This window comes from Rhynchophorus ferrugineus, unplaced genomic scaffold, assembly GCF_030347505.1.
Source record: "Rhynchophorus ferrugineus isolate W39M unplaced genomic scaffold, kcgeb_rfMv2 rfM1, whole genome shotgun sequence".
NCBI classification, from domain to species: Eukaryota; Metazoa; Arthropoda; class Insecta; order Coleoptera; family Curculionidae; genus Rhynchophorus; species Rhynchophorus ferrugineus.
Window position 1 is genome coordinate 31,169,712 of NW_027472580.1, and position 19,556 is coordinate 31,189,267.

The 19,556-nt window shown below is 30.7% G+C and overlaps 1 protein-coding gene across 1 annotated transcript in view; it reads right to left on the reverse strand.

The window, feature by feature from the left end:
- Nucleotides 1-55: 55 nt before the first annotated feature.
- The window catches only part of CAH3 (Carbonic anhydrase 3), a 39,713-nt gene continuing 20,212 nt past the window's right edge, over nucleotides 56-19,556 (reverse strand). The window contains exons 2-6 of the mRNA XM_076419335.1: nucleotides 16,281-16,451; nucleotides 7,065-7,206; nucleotides 1,538-1,737; nucleotides 585-721; nucleotides 56-486 (exon numbers count right to left, since the gene is read on the reverse strand). Coding sequence (XP_076275450.1) covers nucleotides 349-486; nucleotides 585-721; nucleotides 1,538-1,737; nucleotides 7,065-7,206; nucleotides 16,281-16,451 — 788 coding nt within the window. The 3' untranslated portion in view covers nucleotides 56-348. The remainder of the gene's footprint in view (nucleotides 487-584; nucleotides 722-1,537; nucleotides 1,738-7,064; nucleotides 7,207-16,280; nucleotides 16,452-19,556) is intronic.

The window sequence follows — 19,556 nt, forward strand, 5'->3', positions numbered from 1 at the left end:
TTTCATATTTATATAGAATAGACAAGAACGGGTATTAATAAATAAAACAACGAAATATGAAGCATGACTTTAATCAAAATAGGTTTTTTTCAAATACCATTGCTTGGTTTTATAACATTGGTGATTGTGTGGTTAAACGGCAGCCAATATTAATTGATGTGATAGGCACCTGAGTCACCAAAGGGACCGGTGAAGACGCCGGACGGCATCTTATCTTTTCATCATCAGGAATGTGTGGCGTTATCGGCGCTACATATGGTGAAAAGATATGTAAATAAGTTTATTGTTGAGTATTGATATGATGAATAATCTGACCCAAGACCGCTTGGGTTTGGTGCGTATATCGGCTTAATCGCTTTGCTTATGGGACCTGGCATAGATAACATTGATCTTCTTATCTCCTGGTGGGCTTTGGATAGGTCTGACATTGTTCACGATATTGACACGCTCGCATACAGTGGACTTAAGCTCCCTAAAGTAGGCAACCTGCAATATATCCATTATTTAGTATTATTATTAAAATAGTTGCACATAATATTTTGGATTTATTTTACAACAATATAGTTTTATTAAAGGACTAATACCTGTTGACGAGAAACGTGAATTGGTGTTGGGTATAAAATCCAGGTAACACTTTCCAAATAAGGTTCAGTTGTTAAAGACCCTTGATAAGTGTAATATCCCTTGCATTGAGCTTCCTCCTTGATCCAATTTAAGCAATCTAAAACATTGCAGTAATGTTGTAAATTTTATATACGTAAGAATAAAATAAACCTACAATAAAATAATTTGATATCAAAAAAATGCAGGTAAAAGAAAAGATAGGAAATAATAGTATTAACACTATCGAGTTTATGGAATGAATTCTAACACTAATAAATTTATTATATTGCAAAAAATGCTAATTCAATTACTACCACTTTCAAGGCTTCTTTGTTTATTTTTTGAATTCTAGTTAAATGTATATTTGTAATATCAAGTAACTTACAATGAGAAACTTAAATGAAGCCAATAAGAGAAAGATATAATTAGCAATTGGCAATAGATTAATATCTATAAAATGGCCATAAAAATGTGAGAGTTTAAGCTTAAAATGATAGGATGAGGGAAAACAGACGTTGAAAAGAAAAAAATCTTAAAATGAAAATTGGATGGCTAGTTAAATTGAAAAGTTTTCCGAATCTGTAATTCCAGAAAAGAAATATTCCAGTGTTGTGATTAGTTACATTATGTTTATAAAATAAAAGCAGTATAAATAGACAATAAGACCGATTCAATTTACAGACATTAGAGTTGGGGATTCTCTTGTAGTATAAACAGTTCAATGCTGTAGTTATAGTTTATATAGTGATAAGAGAAAGTAATAAGTGGTCCAAATCAACTTCCTTTTAATGATACAAATTATAACCCAACCACTAACCTGTTTGATTTATATTATAACGGTCAATGTTAAAATGAAATGATTTTATGTCTTTATAATTTTTATATAATTATTTGTAATTGAAATTCTACTTATTTTCAATTGATTATGATATACCTGGTGCAATATTGGTACTGTTGTTGATTTTCGTAATTTTCTGTACTCCTTTCACCATCTCGCTAAAACACGGATTGTCCTCGTTATCGGTAGCTTCCAGGAAGAATCCAATTACAGCCAGTCCGTCTGGTTTGTCGGCGGCGGTTTTAAAATCGCCGTATTTCTCATTATAATGGACTGCATGAACTTCCATTGAATAGCTGAAATCGATTTAAATAGTTAGCTTTTCAATAATCACTTTATTCTAGGAATTATTTAATCTTACTTAAGAAGCGTCAATGTTAAAAAATAATAATTTGAAATAATCTAAAATTGTAAACAAATCCCAAGGACTTGTGCTGATAACTACATTTTATTTTCCAATATTGGCGATAATGATATTATTTACCTAACAAACTATCCTTATGGTACTTCATTTAATGCATTTTTAAAATATTTCTCAAATTATGACTGTAGTGACAGTGATACTAAATAAATATTGGTACAAGGAGTGTAAAATTATATGTGTGGGTGCTAATAACCAAAACGAGACTTCAATTATTGACATAAATACACCAGTCGTATAAAATATAAAAAATAAACTAAAAAAATTATTAATAAATTAAGCGCCTTTTATATCCACTCATACTAAAGTGTTAAATATTATTTAAAGATAACCTCTAAACTAATTTTTCTTTGAATATTCTAAGAATAAAGACATTGAAAGTTAATGTTTACAAAATATTACTTACAGCTGGAAATAATTAATCACTTAGTTTCAAATTTTCTCATTGTTTTACAATTACACATATTTTTAAAAATAAACTACCCAAAACAGGCTTAAAAATATCTAACGTTAAAATTATGTAAGTAAAATGACATGTAAATTGAATATGAAAAATGTGAGAAATTAAAATTAAATCCCATAAAAATAACGAGACATGTTTATAAGGAATTACATATTTTAAATAAATCAACACAAGTCTTACTGTAAATTGCAAAAGAAAATAAAGTACAATTAATAAATATAATATTTAAATATTGTCCTATTATCATCGATCGCACAACTAAAACATCAAATATTGTCTTTGGTTAGGTTGGAAAAATTTATTTCAAACTAACTGTCAATATTTATTAATACAATGTATGCTAAGTAAATAATAAACGGTGCTTTTTGGTAAATATTGAATTTGCGTAATACGAACGTCTTATGTGGAACTGATTTATCTTATTTATAAATTTTCATATGAAATTAAATCTTTTCATACAATTCTGTTTATATGCATAGTTGCAAATATTGATATTGGTTACTTCTGTATTGAAATTAGTTGCTATGATTTTATTGACGTGATAGAAAATAACCATTTGTTTCTATGGCTCTGAGAGACATCTACTTTATAAAAAAATTATATGATAATACTTTTAACGTGTTACGTAATGTTATCGTTTTTTTTTGTTGGCTAAATCAATTTTGAATGACCCAATATGTGGCAAACATGATGTCTGCAGTAATTATAAACAAATTAAAAAAAGGTTTTATGTAACATCACTCATACATTACATTTTTAGCATTATTAATCTGTGATGTTATATTGAAACATCAAAATAAGTGAAGATAAATTTTATTACATTTAGGACATGCAGTATACATTCAGAAACATACTGATTTAGTATCAGTTTACGTCTCATAATCATGCGTGGTACTGTAGGATATATTAAGTTATTTGTGCTCTTACTGTACATTACTGATAGCGATAATATTTATTTATTAATTTATGTAAATATTTACATTTATCTTTAAAAAATTATGTTGAATTTCCGAGAAATATTACTGATTCTCGAAATATATCAGACAAAAAAAACAGACTTTGAACTAGTATACTAAAAAAATATGGTATCGGAAGAGTATACAAGTACAGCTTATCACGCGCTATACTTCTTGTATGAGTTTGATTTTTGGATGACCTTGAGTGCTTATTTGCCCTTCGGCTTTGGACGGTGATGTTTAATTTTCAGGGATTAACAAAGAATGACTAAACATATATTTTATCGTATAGATATTTTTGTAACTATATTCCCATCGAACTTCTCCGTTTTCTTACGTTTGTTTTTTTTTTTGGCTAATTTTAAACAATAAATTTTGTCAGTTTCAAGTTAACTGCAAAGATGTAAAAAAATTGACAAACCATTTATAGCAAATAAATATTAATAGGCATAATATTGGAAAAACTATTGCTATATATCCATTCAATTATTTTTAATCATGTTTTTCAACTTTTTTCCATTTTTTTTTCAATATATTGATACCAATTAATACATTTTCGCACTTTTGAAACCGTATGTAGACCAAGCTATGCTGCATCGATATGAACAAGTGCTAACTAACGATGATCGATATTCATCGATGGTGAATAGTGTTTAGCATGGAAAACATCGTTATGACATGATTTATGACGATAATATCAACGAAACATTGATGTTGTAAGAATAAAATATCGAAAGTCAATTATTCTTAATTTAACTGAAATTTGTGAGATTTTACGATCAATAGAAATAACTGCTCTTGAAGTACTAAAAAATATGTAACCTATAGTAAAGCTATACCTCTTACCAGATTACTTACTGTAAAACCAAACCTGTTTGGCTTTCAACCAAAACAGACAATCGACAGTTTAAAAAATTACGTAATTAAAAAAATGAAGAAATGATTGCTATAAGTAGAAAATGTTAATGACCTTGCTGTCGCCACTCTCTTGAGCTCTCGTTTCAAAAACATACATTTCCAAGATGCATTAGACTGTTCCAGAGCCATTAAGAGCATCAACAAATTTCAGATATTGAGATGAATGAACAAATGGAAAATGATCAATTGACGGATAATTCTAAAACACAAGTGGACTAAGATCAAGATGTAGATATATGGAAAGATTATTATAAACTATATCATAGAGCGAAAAAACCTAACAGCAACACACCAGTTTGGGTTTATTAACAAGCATTCAACAATTGACCAGGTCCACAGAATAACAGATTTTATTGAAAAAGCCTACGAAAGTAAAAAAGTATGCTCAGCTATATTCTTAGATGTAGCACAAGCCTTCGATAAGGTTTGTCATGCAGGCCTTGTTCATAAACTACAGAAAATGTTACCAAAACAACACACCGAACTATTAAAATCGTACATTACAATCAAAAGGTTTAGAGTCAAGCAAGAAGAAGCTTATTCTACAATAAAAGAAGCTAAAGCAGGTGTACCACAAGAAAGTGTACTGGGGATAATGCTTTATCTACTCTACACTTGTGATATACCACAAATGGACAATATTACGATTATAGCTGTAGGAGACAATAGTGAAGAAGCCTCACGAAAATTACAACAGGCAAGTGACAATATAAATAATTGGACACATGCTTGGAAAATAAAAATTAATGAAGGTAAATCTGTGCATGTGCAGTTCACCTACAATCAGACTGTACAAGCACCAATAACATTAAATAATACTGTTATTCCATATAGCCACAACGCTAAATATCTCGGAATGAATCTTGATGCAAAACTTCGCTGGAACGAACATATAAAGAAGAAATGAAAAGAACTGGAATTGATATATAGGAAAATGTACTGGCTAATTGAAAGAAAATCACAATTATCAGTATATAATAAATTGCTATTATATAAGCAAATACTGAAACCTATATGGACATACGGAGTTCAATTATGGGTATGTTCTACAAAGAGTAACATAAAGAAAATACAAAGTCCTGAGAGATATTGTGGGCGCACCCAAATACTATAGAACTGATTACCTACACCAAGACCTTCAGATACCCACAGTCAGTCAAGAGAATTGCAAGGGGGCATAAGGAAAGATTTCATTCTCACGAGAATATTGAAGTATTGCAGCTCTTGGATACCACCAGAACAGGATACAGACAAAAGAATCAAACCATCTGATATTGTGTAGTGTTGTGTAGAGGGGTGCATATAATAAAAAATACAGCAGTGACATGTATAAACATTATTTCACCAGAGATTGAGATGGGGCCGATGGGTTCTCCTAGTTATGTATCTAGATTTAAGTTATCATAAAGACAAATTGTAGTAGGTTATTCGTAAACGACTAGTAACAATGTAATAATTAAATAATAAAAAAAGAATATGAACTATTAAGGAAAAGTATAAAATTTTGTCTCACGCCACACGGTCAATATGACAGGAATATGTCCTATGAAATTACCATTTTATAAAAAGCCCGGTAGATAATTTAAAACAACACCCATTACTTTTATGGAAAGTGCTAGAATCCACCTATTCTAATTTAAATAAAATAGTTCTTGTATATTTATGTTGCATAGCGACATTTTCAGATTCAGAAAGGCTTTTTTCCAAAGCTGGCTAATTCCTGTACCAGCAACGGAACAGACCAAAAGGAAAGAAAACACCTGCCAAAGTTTTTTTTTTCAAAGTATCCTCAAAATATAATGGGAATGTTAATTTTTTCTTTAACTTTTGTAATTTCAATAACAATAAATACATTTCATAAATATAATAGACATTTTTATTTGTTACGGAATTATTTTTTTATACATATCGATTTTTTCTATTGATATTTTTCGTTCGTCGATACTTTTGATTCGATGTTAACATCGATGTCTTTCTAATATCGATCATTTCTAGTGGTAATCAAGGCGCTATGTCTGGTGAATATGTTGGGTACGCAGATCTTCCCAATCGAGCATGTATTTTAAGGTGTGGATATCGATATTTTTTTAATATTTGAAAAAGTATCGGTATTTTAATGATATTAAAAAAATATATATAATATATTTAAAGGAATATTAACCTGTAGCAGAACATATCGGTTAACTACAAAAATTATTTTATTTTCGGCATCCCTATAGCCACGAATTGACATGCAAGAACATGATCTTGCACCTGTCACTAACTTGTGTTTTTTGCGCTTGGGATCGTCATAGTAGATCCACCGTTCATCACCAATTACAACAATGAAATTGGGATGTTGAAATTGCTCGAAAAAGGGTTTATTAATCCCCTGCTAAATTGTTTAAAAGTTATTTGAGCGCTTGAGGGCATTGTATTCCAGGTCCAGTAAGACTTGGAATTCATTGTTTTCCAAATGGTTTGGTCCTCCACTCTGGTCTCTATCATTTTTATCAAAATCGCCACTTTTTTGGTGAGCAGAGAGAGTACCCTCAGCAAACTGGAAGTACCGAAGAGTACGGGAAGAAAGGCCTGCTATGACTAACTGAACACACTGAACTACTCCAATAATACTGTATAGAAAACTTTTATGTAGATAAATTTCAGAACAGTGGAATTTAACAGTTAATCTAGGTTGATCTAACAATAGATATCGCAGATTAAAATACGGGCAAGCACCTAATATATTGCTTATATCATTTTTGGATTTTTTACAGAGTTGTGCTACAGTTGGAACTTTTATGATACGTTATAATATTTTAACTCATGTTGTGATTAATGACCGTCGATATTAACGAAAATAATAAACTGAAGCTGTCTACTTACGCCATGCCCTCGAAAATATGTTCGCAGCCACTCGAATCATCATCGCTCCAGTGGAAATGCAGTTGTTCAAACAGATAGGTGTCATGATGAAGTGGACCGCCTACTAAGTAGGGAACAGCACGATCCGAAAATCTTAACACGGCTGAAAGAGAAAGAAAAATAATTATTAAAAAACTAGTAAAATATATTGTAGTTTAATTAAACTGCAAAATATAAGTTCTGTGAAAAAATAACAAGAATCGATCAAAAAAAAACATAGTATTTATAGTTTATTAAAATGTATTGCATCATCCTCAAAGTACGCCCCTTCCACAACAATATAACTATGTCAACCATTAATCAACATCTTAAAATCGACTTAAGATATCTCTGCGAATGATCCTTGATGGTCTCCTATTGACAACTAATAATTACTTGGAAGTGGAAATAATAGATTTAGAAAGAGAGGAGAAGAAGTCGGTATATCAGGTGAATGCGATAGCTATTCGATGGTATTTTCAGCCTTTGGACCAAAAAAATCTTTCAAAATTATAGACTTGCTTCATCGTTATCCAAGAGTTCCACAAATCTAGCCGAAGAATTTACTATTCAATCACAATTTATTTCACTTCGGCCGTGTTAACTTCAGTTGAAGGCGTTATTGGTTTTTGGAAACACAAAACTATTTATATTACAACTCAAAATTTAAAACAAATATTTTATTTTTATCCAACGTAAAACTCTCAATGCCAACATCTTCTTGATGAATGTTATTAAGTGTAGTACAAATATATAAAAACAAAAATAGTGCTTTCAAATTTATACAAAACAACGGATTTATTATTACAACTCTTGTTATATAGAATACACATAAATGGTTCATATTATATCATATATTCAGACTTCTTTTTAATTTTGAAATGTTAATGGTTATTCAATCATCTATGATAGAAAAATATGTGTATCCAATTATTAACATCATTTTATGTAAAGAATCAATACAGAAAACCCGAACAAACAAAAATGACCCGTCAGTATTTCTGCAAACATTTACACTATTTATATGGATATGTTATCTATTGTAATAAACTTATAATCAAATTGACACTCAGAAATTTAAAATCAGGACAAGGCGACAGGACGGTCCTCCTACTCTACTTCAACTATAATATTACTGTGTTCTATTTATATTTGTGGTTGTTTCTAATTATGATTGTCCTTTAGGCAAAAGTGTAAAATTCGACAAGGAAGACCAACCCAGTCACTCGTTCCATCCCATGTTGTAGTAGCATTCTGGTTTTGACGTTAAAGTGTCTTCTTAGAACTAAACGAGGATGGAAGCCCGGAGTACTACTGCAACATGTAACATCGGCGGAAACATTGCAGATTATTTGTTTATCTATTTACTGTAATTGTTGTATTCCTGGACTGAAAAAAATTGGAGAAGCCAAAAAAAAGTAAAGTAGAGACTAGTAAAATGTAATGTTATCCATTACATTTTACATAAAAACAACTACAACCAGTGTCTATCTGGACTGAACATGGTGTTTTTAATGCTACAGAGTAGAAAGGATGATATTTCAAAATAGTATACCAGTCAAGCCAGATTGCAGAGATCCGAACGAATCGCAATTAGAAGGCGCTGTCTCCTGATTATGCTTCAAGATGTGTTGTGGTGAAACAGGCCGTTCTTTGCCAGTGACATCAAAATAACAACTATTAAATTGTTGAGACCAGAACCGACAATTGAGATATAACGGAGTAGCATTACAATAACTTTCTAAAAATGTTGATGTTGATAAAAATACTTGATATATATCTGTATCAGATGTCTTCAAATTAAGCAACAAAAGTAATAAATGATAAAAATGCAATTTTGACCATTCAATTATTAGGTTTTGTTTGCATTTTCACCAATACATATCGCTGATCAAAGTATATGCAGGCACCCAATATATAAAGTGCAACTTCAATGGGTTACCAAATATCAGTATTAAATGTTCATCAGGAGCACACATCGATCTCATCGAAATCACAGCGATCACACTTTTACAGTAAACTAGAATATAAAGCTGACATATCCTCTATTTGCGATTAAAACTGCATCTACACTTGTTTTATATGATAACTGATAATATTTTAAGCTTGAAACTTGAAACTGTATCATTAAATTTCACGCCAATACATATTACGGGTCTCCTGATCTCCTGATAATACACGCGAACACGACGCATATGATGTTCCAAAGTTATACCGTCCTGTAAAGCGGCACATTAAATAATACAATACGTCCCTGATGAGATCACCACAATCAAATTTACATTTTCATTAAAGTTGATGACAAATGACGCAATTTAACTTAGAACTGTGATGGTTTCTGTTGATTCTCCATGTATATAAGCAGATATATAAGTTCCGTTTGGGCGTATATTAGGACTAAATATTAATAGTAATTAATTTTGACAATTATCTAATAAAATCAAGTACTGTTCCAATTATTTTCATATGTATTAATTAATTTGTTTCGTATATTTCTTTAGGTAAATGTTATCTGATATTATGTCATAAATTCTTTCCAATCACATGATATTGACTAAAAAAATTAAACTGGTAGCAATCTAATATTAGATAACGGTTTAGAAACTGTTATAGGTTATATTGAAACTCTTGGTCAAATCATTCAACGGATTTTATCGCTCATTTAGTATATAGCATTCATGGTCGTATTCTGCAAATCCATATAATAATAATTAATGAATAGCAACGTAGCACTTTATAAGATGATTCAGACAAAGTATATTATATTTATGAAGTGAGATATTTCGTTGATTTAAGGCATATTTACTATATTGCTCATATATTTGCTTAAGGTTTAGGTAAGTATAATCGCAAATAAACAATTAAAAGAATTATTTATATTTCACATTTAATTGTACTGGTAATCTCTAGTAAGTCCCATATTGTTACAAAGTGTTGGACTTCAAAATCACCACTTTGAAAACTCTGAAATTCACTTCCCACAACAGTATTAACAGGTCAATATAATTAAATCTATGTTTTTTTAGTTAGCCTTAACCCTTAAAAGATGCGTGTATAAATTTGATAGCTGTCGGATCATTAGTTTGTCAATTATATCACTTTGAGTGAAGCAACTTTTGTTATTATGAAAAAAATGGATAAAAAGGAATTTCGCGTGTTGATAATATATTTCTTTTTGAAGGGAAAAATTACAGTTGTCAAACATGACGACGAAATAGACGTAGTAAAATGAGCACCGAAGACGGTGAACGCAATGGACGCCCAAAGGAGGTTATTACAGACAAAGCATTAAAAAAATGCACAAAATGATTTTGAAGGGCCGTAAATTGAATTTGAATGAAATAGCAGACACTCTAAAGATATCAACTGAACGTGTACATCATATCATTCGTGAATATTTGGGTATGAGAAAGCTCTGTGTAAAGTGAGTGCCGCGCGAGCTCACTTTCGACCAAAATAATGACGAGTTGATGATTCGGAGCAGTGTTTGAAAATTATCAAGCGTAATAAACCCGAGTTTTTTCATCGATATGTGAAAATTGATGAAACATGGCTCCTTCATTTCACTCCGAAGTTCAATAGACAGTCATCCGAGTGGACTGCACACGATGACGCTCCAAAGCGTAGGAAAAGCGCGTATGGAATAATTTTCATTGACTACCTTGAAAAAGGACGGTTCATCAACAGCGACTATTACATACAGTAAATGGATCGTCTGAAGAATGAAATAGTCGAAAAACGGCTGCATTTGAAGAAAAAGAAAGGGCTGCTTGACCAAGACAATGCGCCGTGTCACAAGTCAGTGAAACCGATGGCAAAAATCCACGAATTGGGTTTCGAATTGCTTCCTTATCCACCGTATTCTCCAGATCTGGCTCCCGACGACTATTTCCTGTTCTCAGATCTCAAAAGAATGCCCGCTGGGAAGAAATTTTCATGGAATGAACAAGTGATCGCCGAAACTGAGGCCTATTTTGAAGCAAATGACAAATCGTACTACACAAATGGTATGGAAAACTTGGAGGGTCGCTATATATATTAAAGGGAATTATGTTGAATAAAAAAAAACTAATTTTGCCAAAAAAAAATTTGTTTTACTATGATAGGCCGGGGACTTTTCAATTGATCTGTTATATTATATTAAACTAAAGAGGTATTCTAACCTAGACATTTCACAAATTCAATTTTTCATAGTTGCAAAGCATAGCCCTTTAAGAATATGCTTCAAAAGGAATTTTCAAGACTCAAAAAGTAGAAACAAATTTGCTCGCTAAACTGTCTCCTAATTTTCAAAAACTTGCAAACAAATTTTGTTACAGCTTTATACTGAGACGATAGAAGAATATATGGAGAAAGCTCACGCCATTTTTCAAGTAAATCGGTTCAGGAACAAAAAGCAGTTTCGATAAAATATATAAAAAAGGTTAATTTAAAATTGGAAAATATTTTTAAATATTGATTTTTATCAAATTTAAAATATCCTCTAAATGTTGACAAATCATGTTAGTAAAATATTTCAAGGTAATGGGAGTGACTCATGATGGAAAGAATTATAACACTTCATGGAAACTAACTTAGCACAGTATCGTTAAAATTTTTCTTGAAACAAAATATGTGCGAAGTGCGAATAAGAAAAACAAAGCTATAGGAGTTCATCTTTTACTAACTAAATATCAAACAAATAATTCAAAAAAGGGGATACATACTTAAAGCATATAATTTTCAACAACATTAGAACGCATTAGTTATATGTAAGTTTATAGACATTTTAATAACTATATTTAAGACTATCCTAAAAATATTAGTTCGGCACTATTATTTATTATTATTTATATTTCACAATACCTAAGGTAATATATTAATTTAATGTACATATTTTATACATATTTAATTTTTTAATAGCTTGACGTGTGCCATAGATAACAAAGTGTAAATTGTACTGGTCGCTAAGCTAATTAAAGTAAATATGCGAACATTGGAGATCAAGAGTTCAGCTAGAGGCTTTGCACGAAATAATATATTGTTTTGTAAAGAATGTTTGTATAGAATGTAAGATATATATATATATATATATATTTATATATATATAATATTTATATATATATATATATATATATATATATATATATATATATATATATATATGTATCCATTCAAAATATCAATATCAGACAATATTATCCTTGTCATTTTAATCTATTCAAAAAGAGATAGAATGCTGTTAGAGTGTGCTAGTAGTTATGTTGTGTCCCTTTGACAAACTTCTGAAAATTCTTCAAAATATTATAATTACAGGTCATAATTTTGTTTTGTTTATATGCTTTGTTTTAATAAATTTGAAATCGCCGCGGTTTTATTGAAAATATTTTTTGTGCATTGCAGGTGCAGTTTATATTAATACGGACACGGTCCCTAAAATATCTCAAAAAATAAAAAACAATATAACCTTAAATTCGCCAAAAAGAAACCGTGTTTATGCAAAACAGGTGACGAATCAAGATCAATATTGGTGTTTCAGAGATCAAATATACGAAATGTATAAAACAATAAGTAGTTTTTTCAATCGAAACAATTTAATACAATTATTTCAGAAAACATTGTTAGTCTGAAAAGTATCCACAAAGATCCAAAAGATATACAGCTATTTGAGAGATGTAGAACATCCGTTCATAAATTGTTGGATAATCTAGGATTTAAGTGGTCTAAAGATAACCCACGAAGGGGTTTAATGGAACTTTCAAAGATTGCTTTTAAAAGAATACAGTTTTTAAAAACATATAACAAAATCAAGGAAGAATTATTATTTATATATTTCAAAGAGCCATGAATATTTCAGAATGGTACATTGGGTTTCTCATGGCAAGATGATAATAAATATAGTGTAAAGACAACAAAGGTTTATGGAAAAAGGTAAATGTTGGAATAACTATCGATTAGGTTTTTTTAGTCATAACATTTATTCATTGCAGACATATAGTTCTTCATGCTGAAAACAGGAATGGTTTTATTCCTGGTGCAGAATTAGTGTTTCTCTAAGTCCAAGGGTGATTACCATGACGAAATGAACCATGACTTGTCTTTGCAGTAGTTTGAAAATCAGCTTTTAAGACCTTGGAGGAACCATCAGTTATTGTTATGTACAATGCACCATATCTACCATATATATATGGTAGACTGTTGGAGAAAATCTTAACAAGTTCATGAACAAAGGCTGCAATTAAGGAATGGCTTAGTGCATAGGAAAGTACATAACATAAGTTTCGAGGAAATTGTGTTAAAGAATCAACTATTTCAAATTATTACTCGGTAAATATAAATGAAATATAAATGTAATTTACTTCTTTAGAATTAAGCCTGAGAAAAAATATATAATAGATCAGATTACTGAATGTTATGGCCACAGAGTATTATGTCTCCCTCCCTATCCTGCATTTTTAATCCAATTGAGTTGATATGGGGTATTGCAAAGAATTATTACAATAGATATTTAGGTCGTGGAGGATATTCAAACCAAAACTGTCTGGATTTATGAAAAGAGGCATTTTCGAAAATAACACCTTTGGTTAACAACTTGATGAATGTTGGTTTATGATTCAATCCTGACGATTACCAAGGCAGGGCGATTAAAGAGGAAACCAGTGAAGGTGAGTTGTTGGTGTTCAGAATATACATGAACGTTTGGTTAACATGTATGAGTAGAGAAATAACACTAACTGTTTTGCAGATATGGCAAATGCATTAAGGAGGATGCAGTGATTAAATACGGTTTTATCAAGAAAGATGTATACAGATAATAACAGAACAAACTAAAGAGAAATGTAGTAATATCATAATGACTTTACAAGGATACATTGCATCGAAAGAAACAAGAATTAAGCGTAAAACTTAAATATGCTCTCGAATGAAAGTAAAATACATTACTTAGATATACAATTGTTAATTAAGTGGATTAGGCCTTCAGGGGATACCACTATATACAAAAACGCGTCTAGAGCCCTACCAATACTAGTGTGGATAAAAACTCAATGTATATATAATAAAACAACTCCAACCTATAAATTATTGTGGCTGTAAAATTAATTGTAGTTTTAAGTTCTTCGATAATAGATGTACTATAATGTTAAAATAAATTATATTTAATAGAATATTTGTTCAACTATTTTATTTAAATTAAAATTTTATGTCATATCCTAAATGTACTAAAACTAAGAGTAGCTGCAGTAACATTGCGACGTTTCCCGTGTCACTGCTATTTTGAATATATATATATATATATATATATATATATATATATATATATATATATATATATATATATATATATATATATATATATATATATAGAGAGAGAGAGAGAGAGAGTGAGAGAGAGAGAAAGATGTGTAAAAAAAGATTATTGTTAAAATATTGTGTTTCTTAAGAATAAGAATCTAGTCTCGTCAAGAGACCTGCAGTTCTCAACTAAACGTCTTTCTTCGAAAAAAAAAAAAAAGCCACAGGCCCAGATCGTATTACAGCAAAACATCTGAAAAACTTCATGAGCAAGCAACTTGCGAAGATCGTAAATTCCATATTAAGGCTCCTCCCTAAGGAATGAAAACATGCGCAATTATCCCAAAAAAAAATGCCCATTGGAATCCATCCGACTACAGGCCTATCCGCCTGCTCAGCTCTCTCAAAACTCACAGAAAAAGCGATACTGAACATTTTAAATAGCTTCACAGTCGCAAACTACATAATTCGGTTTTCAAATTCAAGCCTTCATCAAGCAACTACCATAAAGGTAGCAAGGTTGGTGCCGTCTTTCTAGATATCTCCAAAGCTTTCGCCCAGGTTTGGTACGACAGTTTAATTTTCAACGCCAAAAACCTAGGTTTATCTAATGACCTAGTATGACTGATTCACTCATATTTGGAAGAAATATCCTTTCAAGTTAAGAATGGTGACGCAATTGTATCTCGGGAACAAATCTCCGCAGGTATTCCAGAAAGTTCTTCTTTAGTCCCGGCTTTGTTCAATTCTAGCATGATTTTTCTCGCCCGAAGCAATCGAACTTTTTATGGAGATGACACCCTGTTTTTCACCACCAGCTGCTGTCCTAAATCAATGCAAAACACACGACAAGCTCAATCGTGTGGTACAAATTCTGGCGACTGCAAATTAACTCGAGTAAAACTCTAATTATAAAATACTGGTTCGTCCAATCTGCCTTTATGGAGCACAGGTGTGGTGCAAGTACATCTTTAATCAATCTCATCTCGATTCAATAAGTTTGTTACCACTTTTAGATCGACTGGGATATATGGTAACGCAGCATCATTATCATACGGGTTCAAAAATCTTTAATGAAATGAAATTTAATTAGAAGAACATAAGTAAGGAAGGCAAAATGAAATTTTCAGCATTCTATAAATAAGACCTGTACATACCTAATAACTCAAATCAATAATACTACATGAAAACCTGCTATTTGATTTAGAGAAATGTCAAAACCATCGAATTTAACAGTTAGGTTAAGATTGATTAACATGTGAAGTTAGCGTTTTACCAATAGATATCGCTGATCAAAGTACATACAAACACCTGATATATAAAAACTCAATGAAAACACTCTACAAAAAAAAAAAAGAAAACTTGTACGGAGGAACTTATTTGAAAGTACCTTGTGTGAGGGCTTCATGTGTGATTTTTCTCACAAAAAACAAAATATTTCAAATATATGAAAATGATAATATTTATTTAGCAAACTTAATAATAAAGTAATCAAAAATCAAATAATTAAATTTCTGGAAATACTATGCACTCAGACATATTGTGTAATTACAGAGCGAATATATGATTTAACCATTTTTTTTTAATTAATCACCACAGATAATGAAAGCTAATAATAAAAATCTTAATGATATTGACAAAACTCCAGATCATGTAATAACAAGAGCATAGTTTTACGAATCACTTATAATTCGGGACGGGACTGAATTAATACACCACTTATGGGCTTGGAACAAAAGAGAAACTTTATTTTGATCCCTGGTAATTTATACCCACTCGATACAAGTCACAGTGCCCTCTACTACATTTTCTTCCTCCTTTCTATGCTGGCTCTTGTATCGAGACCAGTCATATATTTAACACATAGTGCAACGAGGAAATGCGATATACAATTAAAACTAAAAATTAATATTTTTTCACTCTTACCTGTTTTCCCTGTGTTTGTGAAGGTAGCAGTACCTTCGTCATCCCAGTGGCCATGTAGCTCCAAAGGTTCGAAATTATCATGATGGATACTATCCTTATGGCTCAACTCTATAGGCGATTGAAATTTATGAAGCCGCCATTCTTCAACCAGCATATGGGCATCATGATCGACTAAAAATAGAAAAAAGCATTATATTTACTTGTATATATGGATCTTTAGATCAATAATCGGTACAAATTCACTGAATGTAAATAATTTGAATATATTGATTCATCAAGTACAAATTTCAGCCCCTTTTATACTTTAGTTGGAGTGTTTAATTAGTAATAGTATCACAAAATTCATCATTTGACTTTATTGTGTTTGGTACTTTGAGATGTTACTGGCTCAGATACTCAGGTATTATGTGTATTATGTAGTATGATGAAATCACAGTATTCACACTTCACTGTTGGTATAACACCTTTATAAAATTCCACGTCTTATTGATGACGATGCGCGTTGAATAAATATATACATTATTCATTGCGCGTATAACAAAATATATAAGTAAAGTAAGTTGATACGAGGCCAGTTTAAATGCAGTTTTTGATGTTTTTTTTTCGACAATTTAAATTCTTCCTAATAAGTTCTTTCAGGGCCCTCAAGTTTGTTTCAGTGATGACCTATTCATTGGACACAAGTATTGTACTACTTAGTCATTTCTTGAGATTTCGAAACAGGAAATAGACGCAGGGAGTTAAATATGCAGAATATGCTGGATGGAGTAGCAGTTCGTAACCAATGATGTATTGATGTTGATTATTGATTGAAACCAATAATAAGTTCATGTGTTTTCATTCTCCGATAATCCAATACCATTTTATAACGATTTCCGGCATACAATATCTTTTGGGTGACTTGAACGTTCGGTGTCAAATTTCTTAATGATTGAAATTGATGATGCAGAGTCTCCGTACTACTCATAAGCCCTCCCTTGGTTTGGGTGATTTTTTTTTACTTAATAACCACATGAAAATCATATTTAATTTTTTTGTTGATATTCGAGAGGTTGTCTGCTGTCAATGGCTGTCGAATACAAATTAAGTGCCGCAGCTTGCTCAAAATGTCAAAGTAGTCTATTAATATGAATATTGAGGGCAGCAGTCATGTAAAGCTACTGCGCGGGAAAATCAAGAAACCACTGACTTATCAAATCACCCTCGTACGTAACCATAAAGTTTTGATTTAAAAAAAAAACAGAAACTTACAAAATAATTATCCAAATGCGTTAAAGATGATGTTGACATGTTGTCTAGCGAAGACTTGTGATAAATGAAGATGACATTAGGAATACCGAAAAAATATGAATATGTCTATATATTTTTTAAAAATATTGATGATTTTTTTGGCGATATATTAGTTCACCGATATTTTTCAATATTTAAAAAAATATTTACGTATATTTATAATAAATCTTTAAAATCAAATTTATAAAATATCGATATATTTTCGGCCGATATATCAATATATTTTTTCCCATATTTTTTTTGGATGTTTTGCAAAAAAAATATCGATATTTTTATTCTCGGATATATCTATATTTTTTAATATTGAATGCCATATATCGATATTTTTCAAAATGAACAAAACAAAACCAAAAACGGATAATTGAACCTCAGGACCTGTTCACGTCTTAGGTCGAACAAAATAACGGAACATCAAAAAAAATTCAGGTAATAATTCAAGTGAATACCTGCCAAGCCGAATATTGGGATTTACTATATTTGAAAAGTGTTTTTATTATATTCAAGTACAGTTTCGAAATTTCTTTTATATTTTGTGTTTTTGGCCAAATGAAATTGTAGTATAAGTGAAAAATTTCTAAAATGTTTTATTCGTATCTATATTATTAGGAACAGAGACGATCTGATATACTCTTTCATGCAAAACATATTAAATAACAATAAAATAAATGAGCTCTTTTATATAAATAGCCCAAATTTTCATTTTTAAAGTTTATTGGGTTGAAGTATATCACGGCTTATTTAAATCTACACCAAGCAATCAGCAGTTTTGCAGCCAAACCGATTCTCATTTTTTAGACTACAAGGAAATGAACAAGGTGCATTGAAAAGCCATTATCGTTTTTTTTTCGGAAAAAAGTACACCATTTTAAAGGAAATGGAAACATTTATTTATTCAAAGTATTGGCCATTTGATTCAGTAGTGATCCCTATTCACTGTTTCACCAGGTTTCAACAGTTCGTAATTCACCACGCCACTCAGGTTCCACCAAACACGAAGCAATGTCTTGCATCCAAAAGGATTAGGCCTTGGAGTCGATCAACTAGCCTCGCCAGGTAATAGCAATTATTTTTTGCGCTTGAAATTTTTATAAATATACTTTTCAGCATCCGTCACTATTCAATGCAGCATTTCACAGACGATTTTTAGATTTTCCATTTGCCTGTCATTTGTATGTCATCTTTTGGGTTTTTCCCATTGCTTGTAATCTGTAGCAAATCGTTTTTTTTTTTGGGCCACATTTAACACTTCTGCCAATTGTTTTTAAATAAGTTTCTGCCAGCAAACAATGACCTTCAGCAGCTTTTTTCTTCTGTTTAAACAAGAAAAGTAATCCTTACCGCAAGAGCACGTTGTTAGACACGAAACTTGACATTTTCAAAAAGGTATAAATCTATGACGATGTTACTTTCGCAAAATATAACATGTATAAGTTTGAAGTTTGGTGTCAGTAGAATAAAATGACATATGCGTTAAATCATAACATTACATACTTAAGCCTAGCGACATCTGTTAGAAAAACCGGTAATAACTTTCCGGTACTTCTGATAAATAAAATGATAAAAAATAAATAAATTACATTTCTATTTAGTTTGGTTATGTTTGACGTTTTTGTTATTTATATTTTTGATATTTATATGTTCTTGTTCCCTGAGAAACAATTAATTACAATGTGAATACAACTAGCAATAATTTAGAGGAATTAATGAAATTGTATGTTGAAAAACTTAACCTAAATTTGTGTCAATAGGTTTATTATGTTGCTCAAATTTACTAATATACCTTTCTTCATCAATAAATAACTGAAAATAATATAAATAAAAACTTTGAACTCAGGTAGGTATTGAAAATGTTGTTGAAAACAAAAGAAACAAAACAAAGTAGAATTGGAAGTAACAGCATCCTGGTATATTCGCTATATACTAACAGATACTCAGATTAATATATATTTGTTGTCTCAGTATAAATTTCTCAATTTGTCGTCTCAG